We start from the raw sequence: 20,309 nt of genomic DNA, 5'->3' as shown, positions 1-20,309 counted from the left end.
AAATATTCTGAGTGTTTGAGCAGTTGTTTGAATTCACCTGAATCGTGAGGTCCCTTTTCATTAAATCACTTCCTTCACAGGTCAGGGCACACTTCGTAATCTAGACACATGCCAGGAAACACTGCTCAAGACTTGAAGATGGTGCTTTTCGGGGACATGCTGGGAGTTGACTAGTGGACCTTCCCTAGATTATCTGCCTCTGCAGGGTGGACGCCTTTGACTGACTCCTACTGGCTGGGCCCTTTCACATCTCTATGGGGCAGAGTTGGCCAGTAGAAAACCTATGAATTTTGTCTGGTCGAGATACAATCAATGTCCACTCCGTAGAAAAGATAACCCCAAACAATGTATTTCATTGTTCTAGAGAATATTATTGTTTTTATATTTATTTGCAAATTCATTTCAGCAAATCTATTTTTCAAATTCTTCTTTGAATGGGTCTCAACATTTTACTGCTTCCCTCATTAGTTAATGAGGTAAGTAAAATCTTCCATATGTGCTAATCTTTTATGTTTTATATGTGCTAATCTTTTATATTTGTTTGAGTCATGATTTTAACTTTTTGAAAATTACACTTTATCATGTCAAAAGCAATTTCTACTCTCCTTAGTAGCATGTGGCCTGTTGTCTATGCAGGTCTTTTTAAAATATTACTGTGAGAACCCCATCTGGAATATATAATTGACTAGTCTATCCATAAATCACCAGAAAGATAAAGACTTGTCAAAGGGAATTACACAAATGGCTGGCTGAGGGAAATCAGACGGAGACCAATTGGAAGTGAGCCTAGAGGGCCACCGTGGCAACGAAAGCATAAGAAACCCACGATTTGGAGATTTCATCAGACGCTAAGAGAAAATCTGCTTAAAAATGTAATGTGTGAGGCTCCACTGCTCTTACCTGTGGCTCCCGGGGGCCTAGGGGTGCACAGGGGTGGGGAATTTGTCCTGCTAAATGCCTATCGGGGATGGACTGAGAGGCAGGGGCCATGCCAAAACCACGCACAACAGGTGCCGCCGCTGGCCTCTTACCTGGGATTGGTAAGATTGTAGCAGGATTTCCAAGTCTGCAGCATGTGCTTACAGGTGAGGAGCGCCTCATCCGGGCCCCGGCACAGCGACTCCAGCTTCACTTTGGAAAACAGTAGTCTGTGGTGGGGAGATAAAGGGAGAAAAGAACACAGCTCAAGCCAGAGTCCCCACCAGAACAAAACAAAGTAGCCAGAAGCTCTGTACTCATTCTAGAAGGGGGCGTCCAAAGGCTGGATCTGAGGGAAGCAGTGGCAGGAGGGCTGAGGATTCCAGAACTCCCGGCTCAGTATCTGCCTTTGCATAAGTCTCACCCCCAACGCCAATGCCGGCACAATGCCACCATGTGTGGTCAGGTTAAACGTATCTGGAGTGGCTAATTTCATTCAGAACACAGGGATTTTATTAAGACCGTGCTTTTTAGAACAAAGCCAATTTATTTGCAAAACTTCAAAAATGCATCAAAAGCGAATCTTGATTTATTTACAAAATTACACAGGCGATGTAATTATCTGCATAAATATCTACAAATAACCTTCCACAATGATCCTCATCATGGGAAGGAGATGAAAGCCTGAACCGAGGGCACATAAAAAGGGGGCCTCGGGCTAAGGCCCTCTCCTCTTTGATCTTTTCCAGCCCTGCTCTGTAGGGGCTAGGACTTCACCAAGTCACCCACAGTCACCCACTACCTCTTCCCAATTTTCTTTTTTTTACCACCGATGGCTTCGCGTTCCGCCCAGACCTTCAGGGCACTAAGCTTAGCCCCTTCTCCCTTTCGTGGCCCCTCAGAGCTGCCCCGACCCCTAAGTCTACTTATGTCCCTCTAGACATCAGCTCCCTTGGTCCCTGGGCTCATCACTACTGTCCCTGTGAAAGCCCCAGCGTGAGCCCAGGTACCGTCCTGAAGGTCTTGCTGTCCACTCACCTGCCCGGCTCTAAGAAGTCATATAATAAAGATCTCCAAAACTCATTTTCATTCCCAGCTCAAGAAACTACAATGATTCCTTACTGACTGCAATAATAAGTCAAAATTCCTTATTGAGTCCTTTAAGACAGGGGTACTAGTCTGCGGCCTGTTAGGAACTGGGCCGCACAGCAGGAGGTGAGCAGCGAGTGAGCAAAGCTTCATCCGCCGCCCCCCATCGCTCGCATTACAGCCTGAACCACCTGCCCTGCCTCCCACGGCCCCCCACCGGTCCGAAGAAAAAATTGTCTTCTGTGAAACTGGCCCCTGGTGCCAAAAAGGCTGGGGACCACTGCTTTAAGACACTCTGCCCACTGGCCCACTCCTATGTCACCATCCCATTCAGTGCCACGGATCCCACTGGGCCCTTTACTCCTACCAATGTAATTCACTGGCCAAAGACTATGTTTTTATCATAACTCTAAGAATATATGCCATGCTCTCAATCTTTTTTTTTTTTTTTTTTTTCGGTACGCAGGCCTCTCACTGTCGTGGCCTCTCCCGTTGCGGAGCACAGCCTCTGGACGCGCAGGCTCAGCGGCCATGGCTCATGGGCCCAGCCGCTCCGCGGCATGTGGGATCTTCCCGGACCGGGGCATGAACCCGCGTCCCCCGCATCGGCAGGCGGACTCTCAACCACTGCGCCACCAGGGAAGCCCATGCTCTCAATCTTAATCTCTACTAATCCACATCACTCCTTAATTCTTCCTAAATTCAGCTAAAACTCCACCTCATCAAATAAGTCTTCCATGGGTACCACTTTCACACCTTTATCTTTACACTGTGTGTATCATATCAGCTGGTGTTTGTTGTTAATAAAAAGAAGACAAAGACAGGGAGGAACTCCTGCTTTTTAAAGGTCTTCTATGTGCCCGTACTTGGCACTTTTACAAAACAATATCAGTGTTATCTGTGTAAGGACCCCTCTCAGTAGGGGGTTTTATCTCCCTTCTATAAAAGAACCTCTGGCCTCACTTCCACAGTGCTTAGAACTGTGCTCTGAGGTCAGTGGGCTTTAAATCAGCACTTGCTCACTGACTATTTTCTCTATAAACCACAGAAGGTAAAGAAGTATGTTCCCGGTGACTTAAGTTAGACACATAGGAGAATTGCCTCACTACTCATCTGAGGGCAGGCGCTTCGGAGGAGGAAAGTCCACCCCCTGCCCCGGGAGAGGTGGAAGGAGGGCGGTCCTAACAGTCGCCACCCAAGCTCAGGATGGGTTAGCACCAACCACTCCCTCCAAATGGAACACAGGATGCCCAAGGGGGCGCTGGTGGCTCCCAGAGGGGTCAGGGCTGCAGCCTTCTCAAGCCTGGGTCTGCAGAAGCCTAGGACGATGGAATAACAGGCCAGGTAAGGAGACGGATGGAGGCCCTGATCTACCAGCAGGTGGGCGTAAAGAGTGAGGCCAGATGTGAGAACAGGGCTTGGCTTCTGCTCAAAAACACCTCAAGAAGTGGAAATTCCCTGAGGCCTTTCCAAGACTGCCTGCAAGGGATGGCAGCCACTCAGGCTGTCTTGAGGGGTTTTTAAGGAGCCGGAAGCCAACTCTTGCTGATGTCTTCATGAGTCCAGAAGGTGGTGGGAGTACTTCTCCACCAGAATCTCCCACATGACACGGGTCCAGTCAACATGGGTCAACTGGAACATGTGTTACAAAGGAAGGAGGAGCTGCCGAATGGTCACCTGCCAGCGTTTGGTGGAGACCTACTTGGAGGCCAGAGACCCTCGTGGATGAGGTCTGGGTGCCAAGCAATTTTGGCCAGGGGAGACCCCACCGAGACCATGGTGTTCTCTGGAGGCGCACCGAGTCCTCTGGCTGAGTCAGGTTCGGAGCTTGCCAGCCCACGGAGGGCCACGGAGTCGTGGGGAAGGTGTCCTGGCCTGGCAGGCAGCGCTGCGGCTCTAAGAGCAATTACCCACGATTCCTCTAACCGTACCAAAGTACAAAACACCAGAGCTCGTCTCTAAGCCACAGCTTGGGGGAACAGTTCTGTGCAAGGCTTCTTGGCTGGAAAAAGAACTGCTAATTAACATGAAATAACAGCTTTCAAACACTTGACTCAGGATATGGAGTTGAAAGGTGTGGGCTGGATTTCAGAGAACCAGACAGGAAGAACAATAGTAGAATTGCTGAGCCCAAATGATGGAAAAGGTACTTGGAAGTGAAGCAAGAGGGGCAGTGTGAAGGAGAGGCTGACGGAGAAGAGGAGCTGAGAGCACAGGCTGGGGAGAGAAAGCAAAGCCTCTCGGCCACTGTCGGATGTGCCCAGCGCGATGGGCAGACAGTTCCAGGAGCCTTTAGCTCCGACATGTTCTTGCGTGCAAAAGAGAAGCAGGAGATTGGAGGCCTCAGAGACTCTGCTCCTTCTCGCCATTCCCCAGACCTTGGCTGGTTTATAAGGCAGAGAACAATGCCGAAAACAGGACAAGGGACTTGTCAACGTGTTTGCCGAGCCCTGCTCACACGTTTCAAGATGGTTCGAAAACATCTGGCTGGGTGCATGTTACACTGGCAGAGATGTGAAGATAAGCGTTCATGTGCTGCGTTTGACGTCCAAAGATACTGTAGAGTCCATCTACTGAGGAAACCCTGAGGCAAAAAACCTGGGACCAACCAGCATTTCAATCTGTGGAACTGTCAACCTGATAGAGAGGGCACAGGGATGGCTGGGCTGAGATCATTTGCCGGCCACATCACCCAGGACCCACCACAAATTAAGTGAGATGTTCCTCTTAAGTATAGTAAGGCATCACATGCTGGGAAAATGGTCTATTCCTCTTCCCTGTACCTGGCTCAAAGTCCATTAATCTAATTAAAACGAATTTTGCCCAGAGACTCATTGAATACTTACAGGATATTAATGAAGAATAGAACCTCGCTAAAATACCAATCTAACAATGTTCCTGGTAGTCCAAATCTAGCATCACGTGCAGTGCCTTTTATGATCTGGCTCCTGCCCACATGCTTAGCCTCTGTCTGCCCTCTGCCCGCCGGGTACATCCCCTATTCTAGCCACGATCAACTTCCTCCGCATGTCACTCTCCTTCGTGCCCCTGGGTCTTTGCACATGCTGTTCCTTCTGCCTGGAATGCCTTTTCTGTCCGCTTCTGCTTTTTAAGCCTCTACTCATCTTTGGAGATTCAGGTCAAAGAGCCTCCCCAACTCCCAACCACTGAAGCCAGCCTTAAGTAATAGGAGCTAAAACTCCCAAATGGAAATGCAATTCCAGAAAATACAAGAGCTCTCAACTGTGGAATAATAAGCTATAAGCCAGGAGGCTTCTGCTTTCAAGATGGGAGAAATAATAACAATAACAGCAGCAGCTGTCAGACGCTGTAAATACGTAATCAGTGATCTCTACAACAACCCTCCAAGTTAGGCTGAGAGCTAAGGAATCTGCCCCAGTTCACGTTGCCAGTCGCTGTTAGAACAGAAATGTAAACCCAAACCCATCTGACTCCAAACAGCCAAACGAGAAACAGAGGAGAATGACTTGAAATGTTCTGGCCACACTAATGAAGATATGTAGCATTTTCTAATCCAGTGTTAAATATTTAAAACCCTAAAATGTGCAAAGATCTGTGTTCGATACTGTGTGGAATAAAAGTGGCATAAAATACAGTCCCTTGACCTCAGAGAAGTTACAGTCCAGTCAGCAGGAAAGACTTGCCACGAATATTAGGCAAGATTTCTGGCTTAGGGACAGATTAAGGCCCTGAAATCTGGGTAGGGCTGCAGGAAAAGTGGAGTTTGGGCTCCTGGGGTGTTGTTCCTAGGATACATCAGACATGGTTCTTTAAAAAATGATCGCACTAAAAAAAAACGGATCACATTTGCCTGTGCTTTTTGTGACTTGCCTCTTTCACTCAGAAGTCAGGCACATATAAAATTCTAGACACTTGAAGGATGCAGTTAATCAAGGCTTTACTTTTCATTAAAACTAACAGAAACAATACTTTACCCCATTTTTGGAATTTTTTGAGAATGCCAAGGTAACTCTTGAAATAACTGTCTGGCTTAGTGTAGAGCTTAGAAAGAAGATACAGGCCCCTGGTGAAGCTCTGGGGCCATGTGGCCTGGTGACTTTTCACTGGGCACCCTGGAGGATGTACCAGGGCCAGGTTTAATGTCTAATCCTCATCCCCGGGAAGACTCCTCACTCCCTGGAAACTGCCCCCAAGCACTAGGCTTCCCCTCTAGCACATCTCTCTGGTTTAGCTTCACCCCGGGCCCCACCCCCATGAGACACAGACTCAACAGGATTCCTCGAGCTTTTTCCACGTGCCCTCCCATCTTCCTGCCTGCGCTCACCGTGCTCCCTCCGCCTGCCTAGAAGTCCCCTCCCCAGAGCCCCCCAACCAACTCTACCTGTTCAAGTCCCACCGTCTGACATCTCCTATGACTCACCCCCTGCTCCCCAGGGCATCTAGCTCCTTCCTCATCTGTATAAAATATTTTTTGTAATCTGTTCACTCACCCCATAATTTGTACAGCTGACTACCTACATGTCAGTGTGCCTGATAATGAACTTGAATTTGTTCGTCCTTTTGTCAATCATTAAAAAAATGCCTATTACGCCCTTGAGGCCACAAAGGGGAATAAGACATGGTATCTTTCCCCACCAAACCTCACAGTCTAGTGTTACATACACATATGTGATGAACACAAACAGACATATGGACAAGGTTCTCTGGCAGCACAAAAGGAAGGAGACAGGGTCGGCCTGGGGGGGTCATGCAAGACAGCTGAGAAGTAGGACTTTCAGTTAGGGTGGGAGGGGTCCTGGGGAAGGGCCTTCCAGGCAGGCAGATGGACCATCTCGACAATGGCAGGAGCGTCCCGTGCACTCAAGGAATGGTGTCTGGAGTCTGGGCTATAAGGCTGGGGCCCGAGAAGAAGCTAAAAGGGTAGATATCACTAAATTCTGAAATCTAATACTCCTCACTAAGCTGTCTGATGAAGAACTGTCCATGAAAATAAATTAGGAAAGTTTAGAGAAATTCTAAAGTAATAATTCCCTCCAATCTTATTTGGCAGTATAAACAATGCGCTCATTAAGTCCATCAAGGAGGAAACACGCATATTAATAAACAAAACCCCTCACTAATTAGCAGCTCCGTAAATGCTGTATTCAAGGCAACTGATTCAGAAAGAACATCACGGGAACCTTGAACGTTTGGTATTTTGTGCTGATCTGTGCTTGTGTGCTCTTGGGCTCAGCATGCCAGGGACCTGTCTTTGTTTATCTGCTGAATGTAGGCTGGGATGCAAAACAGCTGTGCAGGAAACGCATGTGGTATTTGCCCACGTGGGGCAGTGGCCACGGGGGACTTGGATACCTCCCACATCTCTCACTTCCCGGGAGCCTGACCTGAGAGCTGGAGTGGGGCGGGCTGCCAAACACCTGAAGGGAAGTGTCACCACTCTGTCACCAGGTAGAAGTGACAGTGCATCAGGCAGGGGTGGGGAGGAGGTAGGTATGATGAAATGAAATTTTAAATTGAGAAGATGGCTTGGCAGCCACAGATCAGATGGTGAGAGAAATTGAAAGAGATGCGCCCCAAGCACGTGGTGATGAGCAGGGGCGGTGGAAATCTGAACCCAGATGAGTCAGCTGGGAACAAAGTCAGACAGGACTGAGCGGCAGCCGGTCACGGAGAGGATGTTCGAAACACCTCTAACCCACCCCTCAGGGGGGGACGAGGGGCTGCTTTCAGGTTTCAATGTGGCTTTCGTGCAGGAAATCCATCTCAGTTCCTCGTTACCAGCATTTCTCATGTCCTGCTGGTCTTGGAGCCCTTGCTCTCCTGGCCGGGTTTCCAAGGCAGCCCAATCCCAGGAGGTGGTGTTCTCTGCAAAAAGCAGCCTCTGACCCGGGGCTGAGTCACTGTCACTGGAGATCAAGGCCACGACTGGCCTGCGAGCTGCCTGGCCTGACGCAGCTCCACAGGCCCAGTCACCACCAGGAGAGCCCATGATGGTGGGGTTGCAGCTGCGCAGGCCCCAGAGCTGAGGCCTCCAGCCCCCTGAGGACCCTCTGACGACAGCTGGAAGGGATGGGGGGGTATGATATTAGATTAGATATCAAACACTGCTTGGGGGGGTCTCACTAATGGTGGTTGTTCAGTAAATGTCACCTGAATGAACGCTCTGTCTACCCAACTATTACACGGGAAATACACAATTTCTTTGATCATCTGGCTCACCTAACTGCTGTACTGATGTGCTGTTCATCGACTCATTAGAAAAAATATAGATTTTTCCAATTAACCCAACCCTGGAAAAGGCCTTGAGAGGTCCTATAATGTTTTACTGCTCAAGAGCGTGGCTGGGGCAACAGCCTCTGCATCCCCTGGGAGCATGTGAGAAATGCAGAAAGTACACACCACTCGAGACCCGGTGGATCAGAACCTTCATGTAACAAGAGTCCTAGGTGATTTGTGCAAACTTAAGTTCAAAAAGCACCACTCTACTTCATAACTCTCCATCTTAGCCTTCAAAGGGTCTGAGTTTTTTTAAAAAAGACATCCAAGGAAAAGAGTTCCCATAGTCCCTACACTTAGGCAATTCTACCTGTGTTTATTTCATTCCAATAAGGATTTTGAGGGTATTTTATTCTTAAATTCAGTGGCAATTCTCATCAACCACCTACATTAAGCTCACAAATGAAGGCTACCCCCACCTGTGGTCTTGAACCTTCCTTTCCATCTGGAGAGAGTCTCTGGGTGGCTGCCTGGTGGATGTGCTACAACCCTGTCCAGGTCCTTCCCGAGCATCTCCGGTGAGGGGCAGCGTACTAAGCCAGGGGCACCATTAGCATTTTCGCCCACATAAAGGGCACGTCCCGAGTCTGCAAAGCACTGGATAATCACCCACTGCCTTTGGGGGTCCTCTTCAGGGCTGGAAAACTCAAACATCTTCCAGAACCAAGCAAGTAAACAGGAGGTGAGCTCAGGATCTCAGGGAGTGTTTGGAGTCATGCCTGCCCAGCCTGAAGATAATTAAATCCAGACATCTTTGAAATGTGCGTTGACCTCCTGGAATTCTAAGAGATGTCTGCTCACAGGCTGCCAGACAGAAACCCTTCGTCTACAAGTCTTAAAGGGATCAAATCTGAGTGCCTGGTTTCCTCTACAAAACCCCCAAGTGCGCGCTGACTCCTGCTGGCTTTGCTAACAGGACCACCAAGGGAGGGTTTGGAGGGCACGGCTCCTGCTATGAGAGCATCTTCTCCGGGAACGAAGCCCTGTCGAGAGACCGGCACAGGCGGCTCATGGGTAAACTTCTGTCTGGGAGTTTTTACCACTGAGGAAGTTCTTGAAATCTGACCACTTTCAGGGCCTCTGCTTGCCGTGGAAGGAGATGCCGCACAGGGTGCTGGCAGGTCTGGGGGGGGGGGACATTCAGCACGGCTCCCAGTCGCCGTGAGCCTGACCCCAGCTCAGGCTCCCAGATCTGCTGGTTCCTGGAACATCGACACCACGCTTGTTCAGCAAAAGGAAGCATCAGGGTCAGATACCTCGCTCTGCAGGACTTAGCAGCCCCTCATCCTGGCCTGGGAGGCTGCTTGGAGTGACGGCGCTGGGGACGGTCCTGCGGCCGCTTCTCGGTAGCCTGATCCCGCCTCCTCCTCGTGACCCGCAGGGACTCCTGCACGATCCCGTATCAGTTACACTCTGCTTCTCATTTCAGTCAAAGTGTCAACAATCTGGAATACTCCCCCATCCTCCTCACGATATTTTTAGAACAAACAAACAACTGACATATTTAGCTGAAATAAATCACCCCAAGAAACCCCAGTTTGGCTCATTTTTCGCTCCCACTTCAGCTATTAATCTCAACTCCGATTAGCGTCCTGGAACCGGCACCTAAGCCGGAAACGACCAAGACAGGCTGACCTGAGAACATGTGTGGATTCACGCTGCCCAGACTTGGGAGACCTCCTCCCATGCCTGAGCGTGACAGTTTCATGAAGGGAGCCCTTTCATTAAGTGCTATCCACGAAGCAGCAGTCGGGATGGTTCCCTGAGCACGGTCGGACCGGGTGGAACCAGGGGCCGACGGCGTGCAGGGCAGCAGGCGGCCGAGAAGCTGCCCCCAGCTCTGGTGAGCGATTCGGTGAGCAAGTGCCTTGGGCCCGGTGAGCCCTCTGCTATACAAACGTGTTAACAGGAAACATTTGAAAAAAAGTTCTCCATTGAACTATCCCGGCTCTAAAAAGAAATAATCTATTCTGTCTGAACCACAAAGCCATTGGTCGTCTCTAAAATTGTGAGGGGGCGAACCAAGAGCAGATCTACTGACAGGCCGCTCCCCAAAAGCCGTCTCTGCGGGATTTATTTCTGACTCGGCTGCCACGGCCTGGATCTCCCCACATTCCCACGTCTGAGGATGGGAGCTCAAGAAGAAAAGATGCACTGGGGGCCCTTTTCAGGGATAAAGGCAGATGCCAAAGAGTGGGGATCCTACAATCACCTAGACCTAGAAGGAAGAGGGCTCAGCCCGATGAGACACAGACTCTAAGGGAGCCATGAAGCTCTGTAATTTAGAAATGGCAGCCTCCACCCAAAGTCAAGAAGGGCGCCAGAAAGGAAGAGAGCAGCGGGGTGCTACGAAGCTGGCCAGCTCCGTGGGACCAGAGGTGGATCAGGCATCCCGCTGGGATCACAGGCCGAATGGAGCCATGGGTCCTTGCACAGAACCTGCTCTCATGAATCCTGCCCTGTCTTATCCACGTTCTCTCTTTACCTTCTCTGTGTCCTCACGTAGCACACCATGAGGTTTGCTACACACTTGGCAGAAAGCGGGCTCTCTCACCCTTAACTGGAGGGATGTTTAAAGCAGAGCAGGTCTGACCGTCTGCAGGGGGGTGATGCATTCCCCACCAGCTGTTCTCAGCTCAGGATCCCACAGGAATGCTTAGGAGATAAGTTTGAAGATTCTTTTCTTGCTCTCCTGTAGCTCTCAGGTGTTTTGGTTTTGTTTGTCATTAACTGAAAATGCAAAGACCACTACAAATGAACTGGCATTCAGCTGGACTTGTACTATTGGAGGTTTTCTCACAGGTGGCTGGGTACCTAGCAGGAGCGGTATATGAGCCCTGAAATCAGCAGACATCATCATTTTATCATGTAGCGGAACTCAGCAGAGTGAAAGCGGCAACAGACACTAGACGAAACACAGGTAAACATGCTTCGCTGTGAACTAAGGCCTCTAGGCTGCTCAGCAGGGTCGTCAGTGTACACACGAGTAGTAATGTTTGCAGCAAGCTAAGCTCTGGGTTAGGGGCTGGGGATCCAGAGATCTCCAGGAAACACCCCGCATGAATTCTGAAGATGATACTCCACACTTTGAATGGTGGGACGAGATATCTAGGAGAACTTGAGACATTGTAAATGAGAGCACTGAAATAAATAAACCTTCTGCATGCCACCATCGGGGATGGCTGGCTCTGGGGTGACTGCCCTGGCCTGGCTTCTCCCAGCAGCCAGGCCTTCAGACAAGCTCTCTTCCCAGGAGGACAGGGAGACAGGCGTGCAGAACTGGAACCCTGTATCCACTAAGCACTCTACTTTGTCTCTATGATTTTGACTACTCTGGGAACCTCATCTAAGAGTAATCATACAGTATTTGTCCTTTTGTGGATGGCTTGTTTCTCTAGCATAACATCCTCAAGGTTCATCTGTGTTGCAGCATGTCAGAATTTCCTTCTTTCTTTCTTTTTTTTCTTTTTTTCCGAATTTCCTTCTTTTTTGAAAGCTGAATAACATTCTGTTTTATGTATGGACCAGATTTTGCTTATCCGTTCATCCATCCATGGACACTTAGGTGATTTCTACCTTTTGGATATTATGAATACTGCTATTATGAACATGAGTGTACAACCTCTGTTTGAATTCCTTCCTTCAATTCTATTGAGTATTTACCCAGAAGTGGAATTGCTGGATCATATAGTAATCTATTTTTATTTTTTTGAGGAATGGCCACGCTATTTTCCAAAGCAGCTGCACCATTATACATTCCCACCAGCAGAGCACAAGGGTTCCGGCTTCGCCACATCCTCTCCAGCACCTGTTAGTATCTGTTTTTTTTTTGGTTTGTTTTTTTTTTTTAAATAATAGTCATCCTAATGGTATCTCATTGTGGTTTTGATTTGCATTTCCCTAATGATTGGTGATGCTAAGAATATTTTCATGTGCTTACTGGCCATTTGAATATCTACTTTGTAGAAATGTCTATCTAAGTCCTTTGTCCACTTTTTTTTTTTTTTTTTTGCGGTACGCGGGCCTCTCACTGTTGTGGCCTCTCGCATTGCGGAGCACAGGCTCCGGAAGCGCAGGCTCAGCGGCCATGGCTCACGGGCCCAGCTGCTCTGCGGCATGTGGGATCTTCCCGGACCGGGGCACGAACCCATGTCCCCTGTCTCAGCAGGCGGACTCTCAACCACTGCGCCACCAGGGAAGCCCCTTTGTCCACTTTTTATTCAAGTCCTTTTGCTGTTGTTGTTGTGGAAAGTTGATTTTAAATAAGCTGCTGCACCACTGAATCCACTCCACTTTGGTCTGTGGTGTCGTTTAGGCTGTCACCCGCTCTCCTTTGCCCAAGGATCCCCTCCCCAGCCTGTATCTGAGGAACAGGCATCCCTGGGTTGGTTACCTTGCACTCATCCCTCCCAGACATCCTTCAGGTTTCCAGTGAATCATTTCTCTAGTTTAATTAGATGAACAGCCTCTTTTCTTGAGTTCCAACTTTCTATCAAATGCAAATTTAATAGGCATGTTCATTACTCCATCGCTCAGCTCAGACATAAAAATAGTCCATAACACCTGGCCTCTCAGTAATCACTACATCAAAACATTACTCAATATGATATTTCAACTTAAACTGAGTTTCTCTGAGACTATGTGTGTTAAGTGAGACAGACTGAGAAAAAGGTACAATCTTACTTGCCAAGTAATGTTTTTTTTAAACCAGGTATATATACTCCACTCAAGAAAAGAATGATCCCCATCAATCTTTCTGGTTTATTGAAGAGATTAACGGAGGGTGTAGGATAAAAATCCTGTTCATCTGGATTGTTAGCCTGAAGAGGGCATAAATTACCTCTCTCTCGTCCATGGCGGCATGCCCAGCACCTCACATGGCAACTGGAATGTGGGAAGAACGCAATGCTTCGAAGGCACAGAGCACAGAGGCCAAGGCCAGGCTGCCTGGGTTCAAAGCATGACTCTGCCACTTACTAGGTACACAACTAGACAAATCACTAAACCTCCCTATGCCTTAGTTTCCTTATCTGTAAAACGGGGATGATAATACTACCAACCTTTGATGGTCTCATGATGATTAAATTAGTTTAAAATATGTGAAGTGCGGATAGGAGTTGCCTGTCACAAAGCAGTGCATAAATGCTAGTGGTTATTATTGCTAAATGAGTGAACAAATGGATGAATGAATGCATGAACGTTATATATGTTCATTTCTTTCCATACAGTTAGTTCCTGTTGACGTAAAAAGCAGCACGATTGTCTGAAAAAATCTGTTTCCACGGGTACGAAAATAGAAGACCACATACAGAAGAAGAGATTGTTTTCCAATCTGGTGGCTTGAGGATTTGTTTCAATATCTGATATATCAAAGTCGTGGATCAGAAAACACCATAATGATCCCACTTGTATTTTTATCTTTGAGAGGTTTCAAAATTTACTTTTTGTGCTTTGCAGTAACATTTGATGGTTTCTTAAGTGTGTTGTTGATTTGATGACCTCTCTGAGAGCCGGAGAATAAGTGTCTGTATGTGTTTTACTTAAGTAGGAAAGAGTAAAGTTCAAATCAACTAAAAATCTGTAATTAGGAAAGTTGTAAAACCACAATTTGTCTCAGGGCAAGAAACTACACCCTGGTGTGGCTGCCCTTAGCAGCCATTGGAAGGCTTGCTGAAATTAGAATAAAATATCTCAGTTATACTAAAGTTCTCAAATGTGCCACCATTGGCATGATACTATCTGGTATATTTTCCAGAGACAAAAGTAACAAACTGTCAGTTCTCATTGCGATATTTTATCTAAAAATGAATAATCCCGTGGCAGAAACACGAAGTCTGTGAGGGCCTGACCAAGCCCTGGCCACCACACTGTCTTTAGGAGAAACAATTGTTCCCAACATCACCTGGCATCTACTTCTACATTCTTGGGCCAGTGAGGAAAATTACTAAGTAAAATACAGTAATCAATTAGGAAATTTTTGCAAAGCTCTATTTTAAAAGAAGAACGATTGAGGCTCTTATACCAAGTACAAGAGAAAGCGAATCTATCAGAATCTGTGAACACTGTTCAATATAAAAATGTGTACTTTGTTAAATTTTATTTTGGAAAAAACTTACAGTGTGTTAGAGACATTTAATACATAATCAGCAAATACTAATTTTTCATCCTTTTGTTTAGGCATTTAATAGTTAAAGGGTTTAAAAAAACAAGTTTTCAACAGAAGAAAAAGGCAGTATTAGAGGAACAAAAGAGACAAGATATATACAGAAATGGCAGACGTACATTCAACCATCATTAATTATATTAAATGTGAATGGACCAAACACTTGACACAAAAGGCAGAACTTATCAGACTAAACAACAAAAGCAAGATCCAGTGATATGCCAGCTATAGGAGAAGACATACTGGAAGAAATGATGGCTGAGAATTTTCTAGAAATGATAAACAATACAAACAAGACCAATCCACAGTTTTAAAAAGTCCCCAGCAGAACCTACTCTTAGCTGTATCACAGTGAAAATGCCAAGCATCAGCAAGAATGGCAATGAAAGCAGCCAGAGAGAAAAGGCAGATGACATTAAAATGAACTAAAATTAAACCAACGGTTGACTTCTCAACAACGACAAAAGGAGCAAGATCACTGTGCTGTGAGGAAATGTGAGCTTGGAATCATAGATCTAGTTTGAAAATCTCTTTTGAGAGAAAGGCCAAATACAATTTTAGACACAGGTTGAGAAAGTTTGCCAACAACAGACCCTCACTAAAATTTCTAAAACAACCAAAATAGAACGTTTCTCTTACAAATTAGTAAAGGAAAAATATGTAATAAAAACATAATTATTTAAAAGAAGGTAGGAAAGGAGAGGATAAGATATGAAAAAAGAGCAGGACAAATAGAAAACACAAATGAAGTGGGAGACACTAATACAAATATGTCACTATTTATAATAAATGGAAATGAACTAAATGTTCCAGATAGACTGTCAGCCTATCTGGAACAAAAAAACAAAACAGCTATATTTAATGAATACAAGAGTGCATGTAAAATATAAGAATATAAGAAGTTCAAAGAATGGAAAAAGATATTCTAAGCACACACACACACACACACACAGTATGTGTGTATACATGTATATGTACACATATACATTTGTGTGTGCAGGTATGTGTCCATCATACAAAATAGACTTTCAGGCAAAATGAATTATGCAACTACTTACATATTGATAAAAGGTTGAATTTACTAGGAAGACATAGCAATTCTAAATTTAAATGCACCTAATAGCACAGCTTTTAAAAAGTGCATTTTAAGAGAGGCCTGCGTACCACAAAAAAAAAAGAAGAAAAAAAAATTGCTTCAACTATGTGGTAAAACAGGACAATCTACCAATCAGAGGTAGTTTCAATATACCTCTGCTCAAAAACTGATAGATTAAGTAGAAAAAAAAAAATCAATAAGAAAAAAAAGATCTGAAAAGCACAGTTGATAGCTCAACGTAATAAAATATACAAAAAATTACCCCCAAATGCAGGAAACATTCTTTTTAAGCACACATGAAATATTTATAAGTAGTGACCACATGCTGGGCCATAAAACAAGTCTCAACAAATTTCAAACTTATATTGATTATAGTCTCCGAACACAGTTCAATGAAGTTAAAAACCCATTGACAAAAGATAAGTTAAAAAAAACCCATATATTTTTAAATTATAAAATACAGTTCTAAAATAATTAATTCATCAAAAAATAATAATGGAAATTTAAAAATATTTAGAATGAAACAATAACAAATATTTCACATATTGAAACTTGTGGTTTATAGTTAAAGGAGTACATAGCGGAATATTTTATCTTAAATGCTTATGTCAGAAAATAAGAAAGGCACAATACTAAAGAACTAAACATCCAACTTAAAAAATTAAGAAGGAAAACCAACTAAAACAAAACAGAACAAACTCTAAGAAAATAGGAGAAAAGAAATAATAGAAATAAGGACAGAAATTCATAAAAGAGAAAGCAAATATAAGGTTGAGATGATAAAAAAAACTAAAGGTTCTTTGAAAAGATCAATGTTTCAGACAGTTTTCTGGCAAGACTGTTCAAGAAAAAAAAAAAAGGCACATTAAACAGCAATGAGGAAAGAAAAAGACCTAACCACAGATGCTGTATGACAATAAATAATTTAAAAACATTATAAACTACTCTATGGCAATAAAATTTAGAACTTAGATTAAATGGGCAAATTCTTAAAATATATATAGTATATCAAACATAGCTTAATAAAATAAGAAGTAGAAAAACCTGAATATACTATAATCATTTTTAAAAAGCATCAGAAGTCCTTCCATGGAAAAAAAGACCAGTCCCAGATGGTTTTACAGGCAAATTCTACCCAAACTTATTATTCTAGGAACAGATAATTCACATCTTACACAAAGATTCCAAAACACACAAAAAAGAGCTAGTCCAACTCATTTTATGAGGCCGGCCTAACCTTGATGCCAAAACCTGACAAGGATATAATGAGAAAGGAAAATTACAAGCTAGTTCACACATGAACATAAATGTAAATGTTCTTTAAAAAAACTAGTAAACTGAATCCATTAAAAAACGAATAGATCATGATGATGTTGGGCTTATTCCAAGAATGCAAGGTTAATTTAACATTTAAAAATATCAATTAATATAACATTCACAGATTAAAGGAGTAAAATCATATAATCATCTCAATAAATACTGAAAAAACATTTGATAAAATTCAATATCAATTCATGATGAAAAAAAAAAACTCTTAGCAAGCCTTCTTGGAAGAAGGAAATTTCCCTAAACTCTTAATAGAGGTTTAAATAGAAAAGCATGGAATTTTTTTCAGGTAACTAGGAATAAACCTAGTAAACATCAACAAAATCTTTATAAAGAAAATTATAAAGCTTCATTTAAAAAGTATTTTCTAAAGGCCTAAATAATTAGAGATATCTAATTTTCCCCAAACTAAGCTATTAGATTAAATGTAATTCCAATCAAAATCTCAACAGATTTTTTTCGGTGGAACGTGAAAAAACCAATTTGAAAATTTATATGGAGGCTCAAAGGCCTGAGGGCAGCCAGGATATCCCTGAGGAGCAAGTTACAGGGGTGGACTGACCTCATGTATAATAAAGTTGTAAGAATGACGATAGAGGGGCTTCCCTGGTGGCGCAGTGGTTGAGAGTCCGCCTGCCGATGCAGGGGATGCGGGTTCGTGCCCCGGTCCGGGAAGATCCCACATGCCGCGGAGCGGCTGGGCCCGTGAGCCATGGCCACAGAGCCTGCGTGTCCGGAGCCTGCGCTCCGCAATGGGAGAGGCCACAACAGTGAGAGGCCCGCGTACCGCAAAAAAACCCAAAACCAAAACAAACAAAAAAAAAGGATGACGATAGAGAGGCAATCACACAGAGGTGGGCACCCTGAACCCATGGAACCAAGTGGAAAGCTCACAGACAACTCCTCACACAGATGGACGTTTGGTTTAAGACAAAAGTGGCCCTGGGGAGAAACTGCAAAAGGAATCTTTTCAATACATGTGGCTGGACAATTGGGTATCCACATGGGAAAAAATTACCCTGGATCCCTTACACCTCACATACATAAAACAGTCAATTCCAGATGGACTCCTAGCCTCAAGGATGAAAGATAACATGAGAGAGCTTGAGAAGATAACTTAGGAAAGGTCTCTTAAGCTAGACAGAGAAGTACTACCCATGGATATGATTGATACATTCAACTATACTTTAAAATTAAGAACTTCTGTTCATCAAAAGATATCATTAAGAGAAAGGAAAGACAAGACACAGATTGGGAGAAGCTTTTTACAATGCATATAACCAACAAAAGCATTTTTAATCATAACATAAAGAAATCTTACAAATTAGTATGAAATGGACAACCAGATTAGAAAAGAAGAAAGACTTCTATATGTGCCTCATAAAAGAGAAAAGCTAAATGACCAATAAACACATGAAAAAGGTGTTCAACCTCATTAATAATGAGGACATGCAACTTAAACTCACAGTGTAATACCATTAACCAGCAGCCAACAAGTCTGAGGGCACCAAGTGTTGGTGTCTGGAGTTGCGTGGGCCCGTGGGCACTGCTGCTGGAGATGTAAACGGACACAACCGCTATGGAGAACAGTTTGGAATTATTTGGTAAAACTGAAGATACACGCATCCTATGACTCAACAGTTCCGCTCCTAGGTGTCTACCTGACGAAATACTTGCACATGGGCACCAGGAGGACTGTGCAAGGATATTTACAGCAGCATCGTTCGTGTAACAGCTGAAAACTGAAAACAACCCACATATCCGCTTACGGTAAACTAGAAAAAGAAATCTTGGTATATTTATACAATAAAGTACTATTTGTCAGTATAAATGAATAAATTGCTGTTGTATGCAAGAAGGATGACCCTCAGAAACACAATGTTAAGCAATGAAAGCGAGTGGTGTAAGGAGATCATTAAAAATTTTTTTAGAATTCAGGATGGTGGTTAACCCGTGCAGGGAGAGGTCAGGGAAGAGGACAGCAGGAGTGCACAGGAAATTCACAGGCAACATTAATGTTCTTTTTCTTAAGTTAAGAAGTGGGTATACATAGGTTAGTTGTATTATTATTTTGAATAGATTTAATAAATAGTCTTTTGCTTCTACTCAATATTTAATCATTTTAAAGGATTCTAAAATATTACATTTGAAGACACTGTATCAGTAGTAATACTATTAATATGAATGCCTCGCAATTACTGAGTGATCACCACGTATGAATGCCTTCAATGCACTGACCAGGACAGCTCACTGCCCCTGGGGGAGCCCCTGGTTTCTCCAGGGTTACCCGTCCTTACTGTCACCATGAAGTGATAAAAGATGGTGGCTAAGTATCTTGAATACGTTTAATGGAGACCAAAAAGCTCTGTAATTCTCTGCATCAGGCTAAGAGGCTAGTGAAATCATTTCTTGGTTCAACAGTCGGACAGGCCTGACCCTAGCAGAGGGAAGGGGCCGAGGGAACATCCACTACATACTCAGTCTGTGGTATTGTGGCTGCTGGGACACGAGAGACACGAGGACATCCCAGGCTTCCGAAAGTCTGCAGCTCTCTGGAGACAAGCTTGTCACAAACATACGGATAATGCTACATGGCAGTTGGGACAGGTGCCCACGTAATCTCATTTAGGTTGGTGTTGAAATGTTTCAGCCAGGTTGGGAAGAAACCATGGGATCCACTGACTATATCTGGCCCCAACTTTTAATAAAGTATTCTTGGGAGGAAGAAGTTTCCCATCACAAAGGAAGAAATACAAATATTTAAAAAGCAAGCAAGTCATCAGAGGCTCTCAGCCCTGCTGCCATATGCTTTGCTTTTTTGAGCTTACAGCTTAACATTAAAATAACAGGCTCGCATTCCTCAAATACCTCTACTGCTGTTCCTTACTTCTACTACTTGAAAAGGCTGTCAGCTGCTGTCACTTGGAGGCATTACCATATTAGCCACCACTGTTTACTGCTTACCGTGCAGTGTGGCTGTTAGTTTAATAAGCCTCCTCTCCTCTCAGATGACACCCCAGGCTGTCTACGCAAGGGCCACACGCTGGAGTCTAACATCTAACAAACATCCAATGAAGGTGCTGGGCTTGGGAGGCAGGGGCAGCCACTTTATAAGAGTATTGATGAGAGAAACTGAATTCAGTTGCATCAGGCTCTACTCTACTGAGGGCTAAAGGGCCGAGTATTTTTGAAAGTGCTTTAACCACTTGACGGTTCCACGGGCTAACCAGCTTTGGATAAAATCCAGAAATGCACTCCGTGTGCATTTTGAGATGTACTCCGTGAGCAAGTGGCAAAGCTCTTTAATTCACTCTGCATAAATAGCTGAACCTACAAGAGAAATCTCTAGTCAGAGGTTTCCTGGATTATAATGAGAATTTTCTCGATGGGGAGAAGAGAAGTGCCCTTTTCACTTGAGGACAAAGAAATGTTTGTAATGGAAACGTGTGAACCGATTTT

At 44.5% G+C, this 20,309-nt stretch overlaps 1 protein-coding gene across 11 annotated transcripts in view; it reads right to left on the bottom strand.

The window, feature by feature from the left end:
* Positions 1 to 20,309, bottom strand: part of TTC7B (tetratricopeptide repeat domain 7B) — a 237,783-nt gene that overhangs the window by 64,772 nt on the left and 152,702 nt on the right. For all 11 annotated transcript variants that reach the window (XM_073800124.1, XM_033850722.2, XM_033850723.2 and 8 more), the window contains one exon: positions 1,032 to 1,148. In XM_073800124.1, the coding sequence (XP_073656225.1) occupies positions 1,032 to 1,148 (117 nt within the window). The remainder of the gene's footprint in view (positions 1 to 1,031; positions 1,149 to 20,309) is intronic.

This window comes from Tursiops truncatus, chromosome 2 (assembly GCF_011762595.2).
Source record: "Tursiops truncatus isolate mTurTru1 chromosome 2, mTurTru1.mat.Y, whole genome shotgun sequence".
NCBI lineage: Eukaryota > Metazoa > Chordata > Mammalia > Artiodactyla > Delphinidae > Tursiops > Tursiops truncatus.
This window is presented reverse-complemented; position numbering and strand designations above follow the sequence as displayed.